The sequence below is a fragment of the Pseudorasbora parva genome, chromosome 9 (genome assembly GCF_024679245.1).
Source record: "Pseudorasbora parva isolate DD20220531a chromosome 9, ASM2467924v1, whole genome shotgun sequence".
Lineage (NCBI taxonomy): Eukaryota > Metazoa > Chordata > Actinopteri > Cypriniformes > Gobionidae > Pseudorasbora > Pseudorasbora parva.
In genome coordinates, this window is record NC_090180.1 from 31,058,113 (window position 1) to 31,065,150 (window position 7,038).

At 38.0% G+C, this 7,038-nt stretch overlaps 1 protein-coding gene across 1 annotated transcript; it reads left to right on the forward strand.

Annotated features, from left to right (window-relative positions):
* Nucleotides 1–302: 302 nt before the first annotated feature.
* On the forward strand, nucleotides 303–6,784 carry polr2d (RNA polymerase II subunit D). Its single transcript, XM_067453211.1, has 4 exons — nucleotides 303–491; nucleotides 1,542–1,722; nucleotides 2,822–2,917; nucleotides 5,875–6,784. The coding sequence occupies exons 1-4, from the start codon at nucleotides 422–424 to the stop codon at nucleotides 5,951–5,953; spliced, it is 426 nt and encodes a 141-aa protein (XP_067309312.1). The 5' UTR covers nucleotides 303–421; the 3' UTR covers nucleotides 5,954–6,784.
* The last annotated feature ends 254 nt before the right edge of the window (nucleotides 6,785–7,038 follow it).

Genomic DNA, 7,038 nt, shown 5'->3' on the forward strand with positions numbered 1-7,038 from the left:
GAATAATTCCTCCTGATTGCTTCTTCTGTGGAGAATATTTCTCAACAATTAAAATCTCATGAACGGCTGTGGGAGAGGCTCCACTGACTGAAAGGTGTGAATTGGGGTTCATGTTGCTCATTTAGCAGATGATCGTTGTAACAGGTAAAGCGCAATTTCTCCGTATTTTTTTATTTTTTTATTGCACTTCAAACAAACAAAGTCAATGTACTGTCAAAACAATCAGCTGTCGCTGTAGTGATGTGAAATAGGTTACAAAATACGGCAGGTGGCAGTAATGCTCTTAGAAGTGAACAGCCATTAACAAGAAGAAGAGAAGAACCGGAAGTAGAATGTGTTCAGTGAACGGCGGTCGCTGTAGTGATGTGACTGTTACAGCACACAGTGAAAATTTACTCACATTCTCATTTTTTATTGTGTGATGGCGGCAGGAGGGGCGACGCAAGTCGGGGATGTGGAGGAGGATGCGTCTCAGCTCATGTTTCCTAAAGGTGAGAGTAATACAACACAAATAAGGTAACTTACATCATTCACAGCATCAGCTCTTCATTATGGACAGCAAACGCGTCTCACACGCTCGCTCCGAGCCTGTAACTTACTGTATGTTTATTGTATTGGGATAATTCCACCTTATCTGACTATCACACACCTCATAGTGCTTTCTCTAAAATGAAATAAAAGTCTATCACATTAACGTTACCTTGGCCGAGTGGTGGTGCAGTTCTGAAATGATGAGGCCAAGTCCTCAGCGTTTACTTTATTTTGTATTTTAATATCCTTTACAATTTAATTTATTCGATCAAAGCTGAATATTCACATATTCACACTCCGCTTCGCGTCGGGCGGTTCTTCGCCTCTATCCCGTGCATTAAAATCCTTTAATGCATGGCTAGCCGTGGATTATCCCTTACACACACACACACACACACACACACACACATATATATATATATATATATATATATATATATATATATATATATATATATATATATATATATATATATATATATATATATATATATATATATAAAAGAATGTAATTATTAGTTCTATTCAGCAAGGATGTGTTGCATTATAAAGTGATAGTAAAGGACTAAAACCCCACAGTCGTCATGTTTCGTGCCATTTCAAGTTTGATTTTTGACATGACAAAGTGGTGATATCTAAGTGGCTGAGTTTGTTTACTTTTTAATGAATCTTTTCTTTAATGCCATCATTTTCTTCAATCAGGCTGATTCAAGAACGCCCATGAAAACAAGAGATGGGATTTTTAGAATTAACCAATCATATTCAATCACAGCGATGGACTTTCACAAACTTTCACAAAATTGTGAATTAAACTCTTTTAATGTCCCAGTTTGCAATATTTGCATCATTTTATTTTTCTAGTTTGGATTATTTCCTCATCCATTGTTTTTTGTTAGACTATCAGGTTGCGTGTTACTTTCTGGGTTTCTTGTTTGGTTAAGTGTGGTTTTGCGTCTTGTTTTCAGAGTGTTGTTGATTTAAGACGATGATTGATGTTTGATTTGATCCAGAGTTTGAGAACTCAGAGACTCTGCTGAACTCGGAGGTTCACATGTTGCTGGAGCATCGCAAGCAGCAGAATGAAAGTGCAGAGGACGAGCAGGAGCTGTCTGAGGTCTTCATGAAGACCCTCAACTACACTGCTAGATTCAGCCGCTTCAAGAACAGAGAGACCATCGCCAGTGTGCGCAGGTCGGCATGCTTCACAAGCACACACAGTACACAAATCACTGGGATGGATGATTAGTGATCACTATAGATAGCAGTATAGTTTTCCTGTTTCCTATGAAAGCTTGTTTTCTCTAAAAAGATAATTGTGCCTTTTCATCCCAATTTTTCCTCTCTCAGAATTGTGATATATTGTAAACTCACTATTCTGAGGCGAAAAGTCTGAATTGTGAGATAAAGGCTCAATTACCTCTTATTATTCCCCCCCATTAAAAAAAAAAAAAAAAATAGTGTAAGATTTTTTTTCGTAGACTTTTTTTTTAGTCTAAGGATGGTCAGTAGGCATAGGTTGTAGCAGCAAACGCACTGTGAGATGATCACGCTAAATTTCTGTCCGAAAATGATCACTGTGTGCTTTGGTCGCAAGACTGTGGCTGAGTAGCACTGGCAGTGGTCGGCCAAACACTTTGCTGTTTGACGTGCTGTTTGACGTGGATATTATGACATGAGTGAAGCCCAACGCTTTATTTACAAAATAAATAATAGGTCCGTAATTAAATGTTACCTCGCAGCCATGGAAACATAACATTCATGCCGAATGGTAAACATTGTGAGATGAGCCAAATTTAAGCTTTCGTTTTTGCCATCTGGTCACCTGATGTTCCCCGAATTTAACCATAGGCTTACTCCATTTTATTCTACTGGACGTGGAATCTTTTGTAATAATTATTTTCCCAAATCTTGAGAGACGTAAATGAATTATCTCGTTCGGCATGAATGTTATGTTTCCATGGCTGCGAGGAAACATTTAATTGCAAATCTATTTTTTATTTTGTAAAAAAATCGTTGTGCTTCACTACTGTCATTATATGCAGGTAAAACAGCATTAACATACAAAAAATAGTTTGGAGGGCCACTGTCTTCCAGAAATTAGCTCTAAGCCTCATCAAACTCATCTACATGTGATTTTTCTTGTGATTTTTATCCAAAAATCTTAATATAAACTAAATGGAATGTTTCTGAGATTTAGTTTTCTTGTGCTTATAAAATTTTACTTCTGTCATTTGGTGAATGGACTGATTTTTGTTGTTGCATTTCTGTTAACTGTGGCCGTGTTTCACAGCTTACTTCTTCAGAAGAAGCTTCACAAGTTTGAATTGGCAAGCTTAGCCAATCTGTGTCCCGAGGCGGCAGAGGAGGCCAAAGCCCTTATCCCAAGGTTGGTCATTATAATGTGGAGATTTGCTTAGTTTGGACAATTTCATGCCTGTTTCATACACAAGCACTGAGGAACACATCTTGCATGAGGATCTTACAGTCATTTAATTGTTAATGCGGTCTTGGATTGTGCATGGACTGCAGATCTTGACCAGGGTTCAATAATACCGACCAGAGCTGCGTTTTCCAAAATCACTGTTAAACCTAAGTATATTGAAGAACCATTGCCACCAATTGTGTCTGCATTCAACTTGGCTCACTATGCTTTTGGGAAATGCAGCCCAGAGCTGATTTACAATATTGGGCCACAGTGAAAATGTTGGCAGAGCAAAAAAAAAAAAAATCTGAACTGCGGGCCCACTTGGGCCAATAGATGAAGTCATTATTATTGAACCTTAAAGTACTCCTTTTCTTTTTCGTATATGACCTTTCATGTCGTATGTAAGCTGTTTGTGAAAGTAAAAGGTCTGCAAAGTTTCAGAGATTCGAGTGCAGATAAATAGAGTTAGTGTCTAACTTGGTTCTTTTTTGGCTGCCAGAAAACAATGTTTGCTTTTCCCTGCCCTCAAACACTGTATTGTAGCTGAAACTAAAAGAGTTTGGTGTATGTGTGTGTAGAAGAGAAGACACTTGCTATGCCCCATTTCGCTTACTATCTGTTCTAAATAGTATTCAAAATTAGAATGAGTGCGTACCAAATCGTAGGATGTTTGAATGATTATTCCAAAGACACCCGAATGGTCTACTTTTTCCGGTTAGAATACTACTACATTGCTCTCCGAATCGGAAGAAAATTAAATTAAATTAAATGTGGAGTGTTCTAACTGCGACAGGATACACATACTCACATAAAGCATTATTAAGAACACCATACTAAAGGCCCTTTCACACCAGACGCGATTTTGACGTGCGAATAATTCGCGCAATGTATTTTTTTTCCGGTCAGCTGTTTGTGTAATGACCGCTTCCACACCGAACGCGAATGTGCTGAGGCGAAAAAACGAGATTTATTTTTTTCGTTTCGATGTCGATTTTTTTTTTTTACTCTAGCGGCGACAAAAACGGCTTCAACCAATCACATAAAAGGAAACAAAGGTGACGAAATGTCCAGTTGATGTCACGAGCTATTCAATCAACTTTAACCTTTGCCAGGCATGGCATTTCTCATGAGATTACAGCTGTAAGCTGTACAGCTGCAGCTGTCTTTGACCACTGTATGATACAGACAGCAATAACTTAACTTATGAGTTAGTAAAATAACTTATAAGTTATTACCTTTTATAAATAGTTGATTTTTTTCTAAACATTGTGTCCGCGATTATGGAAAGTGAACGTGTTGCCATCAGTAGGCTACGTCGGTGGCACTGAAATGTTTACATGTGACTCGACTGGACACATCTGCTCGGATCGATTGATTCCCAGAAGTGCGTGGTTTGTCTCGCCAGATGCACTGCCGTCTCTGGAGGAGATCCTAAAATTGTCCCACAGACTTTAGTAAGTAAGTGCAGAACCGGCCATGATAAAGTTTTACCTCTTGTTCAAGATTAGCATCCTCCCCTTCAGACTCTGTTCTTTAAGACTGGCTGCACCCAAAACCTTCCTCTCGGTCCTTTAAATGAAATGAAAAGCTCGTCTTCACAGAATGATGAAGTGCCCGTGTTTTCTCAGCTGTCGCTGCGAATGTTTTGGAATGTTGGAGCTCTGAAACGTCGCAAATTTGTGTCGCGGCTGATGTGAATGGTTTTGACGCGAAATATTTGCATGCGAAATATTCGCTTATTCGTTAAGCTTTTTCGTTACGCGTCCGGTGTGAAAGAACCTTAAGACTTGGATTTCCATCCTAAAAATGGACTTTAGAAAAAAAAGTTTCAAAAAATAAGTTTGTCGTTTGATGGAGTATTTCTGTGTCAAAAATACTCCTTCCGGTTTCTGAAAGTTTTTTTCGAGTATGGGTCCGCTTGACGTCAACAGGGCAATTTCCCCTTGTACGCGCCGTACGGGCTCTTCTCCCGGAAGGCTGCGAGCGAGCAACCAGAGCGAGAGAGCAAATCCACGCCCATAAACGCTGAACTCACTGCAGTTTCAATTCGCAATTTCAATTTGCGCAATTTGAAGTGTAATGGAAATGCGGATATTGACAGATCATGTTTTTCTCTTTAAACTATAGGCTTAAAGGTGCACTATGCAGCTTTCGTCCACTGGATGGCGCCTATTCAAAACAAATCGTAGTTTGATGATGCAAAGTGTGAGCGCAGCATCTTGGGAGATGTGGTCTTCTCATCACAGCCGGTGGAAAATAGGACTCGGGCAGAAATCACGTTCATGCATGCGGTTATTAACGTTACTGTAGTCTAAAGCAGAGCAGGACCGAGTGTTCTGGACCTGAGCACAGCTGCTGGAGCGATTGTTAAACAAATACCCGCCTCGCAAACACCGGGACTTTTATTATGACGGGACGGGACTCATTTGCCGGGCGCCTGCACAGATCCGCTCTTCCGGTTATGATTTTGAGGTAATGGAGCTCTGTTTATCTTATTAGATACATTTAAGTGTGTTTAAAACAATGTTATGACGTTACTCCGTGCGTTCAGTTGTTCACACTGCTAAGAGTAAAGCGCTCCTGCCAAATAAAAGCCGAAACCGAGGGTAACGCAGATATGACGCAATTGACAGGCGACTCCCTCAAATGCAATGCTGAAACGTCCCTGTCCTTAGTTAAAATAGCAATTTTCTCACAATTTACAAATAGTTGGAAACTTCTGGGATATTGTAGGTACTCAACTGAACAAAATATATAACACCGGCCTAGTGGTTTTTGGATATTTTACTGCAAAAATACTACATAGTTCACCTTTAACTGTAATTATTTTTCTTAGAGAGCAGTCACAATCCAACTAGCTGCTTTTGATGTGGTTTACATCATTCATTTAGTGTGTGTTGTGTGATTTCTCTCTCTAGTTTGGAAGGCCGGTTTGAGGATGACGAGTTACAGCAAATCCTGGATGACATTCAGACCAAGCGCAGCTTCCAGTACTGATCTGCCGCCTCTCCTCCATCACAAACTCACGGCTTTCTCTGATGACAGTTTCTTTATAAATCACTTCTGTGATTGCTTGACATGCTATTGTTTTGAAAATAAAGTGTTTTTGATAAAATTGACAGTGTATTTTAATGGGTCACTGTATAAAAATAACTATTACTCTACAAAAAAAAAATTAATACTTTTGATGTTAAATCATATATTGTCTATCATGAGAATGTCATGGGCTGCTTAAAGCCAAAGTATTAATTGAAAATAAGTTTTAACAAAATAAAAGTTAATTTCACTGCCAAAACAAAAGTTTTGACCATAAAGTGAGACCGCATCCCTTTCCATTGGGGCTAGATTACATCATTTTGAAGTTAATTTCACTACCAAACATGTTTAATAAAATTACTTTTTTGGGTTTTAATCTAAAATATGATGTGCATGTACAATTGTTTTGCTTGTCAGGCATGTGCTCAGTTATGCTAAAAATACCTAAAATTGTCGCTACCAAAATAATCATGTCACTTCCAAAACTTAATCATACAATAATTGAAAGAAATCAACAGTGATGCAGTCGCCCATATAAAAAGTATAAAAATGTGTTTCACATGTTCCCAGATCACAATCCTAAATATAAAGACCCCTATATGTCAGATACTGTCTAAGAAGTGAACGACATTATCCAGTACATATGCATTGTTCAGTTACTATTAATGGATAATTGTCCAGTTACTGCAAATCTAGATTCAGATACATGTTTGTGTTATTTTTGAAGAGAAAGCATATAAACAAATAAAAAGTCTGCAGTTTGACTAATTTCAATAAAAGTGTGTAAAGATTTGTATTGTGCCAATTGCTGTTTTAAGCATATATTGTTTGCCCCTACAGGCACATTTAATTGACACATCAGTTATTTATTTTGTATCCATCATATAACATATGTGTTTGTAATATTTTCAATTCCTTGAGTTAAGTTTTTTTATGGAAGATTGTAAATTAACTGCTGACAAAATATTGTGGTCACTACCGACATATTAAAAAGTTTATAATAATGATTGGTAAACATATCTTTCATTTTTCATCATTAATCTGAA

Coding starts and splice junctions, on each gene's coding strand:
- polr2d (XM_067453211.1), top strand. CDS start 422: ATGGCGGCAGGAGGGGCGACGCAAGTCGGGGATGTGGAGGAGGATGCG. Junction 1,723..2,821: donor ACCATCGCCAGTGTGCGCAG/GTCGGCATGCTT, acceptor CGTGTTTCACAG/CTTACTTCTTCAGAAGAAGC. Junction 2,918..5,874: donor GCCAAAGCCCTTATCCCAAG/GTTGGTCATTAT, acceptor TTCTCTCTCTAG/TTTGGAAGGCCGGTTTGAGG.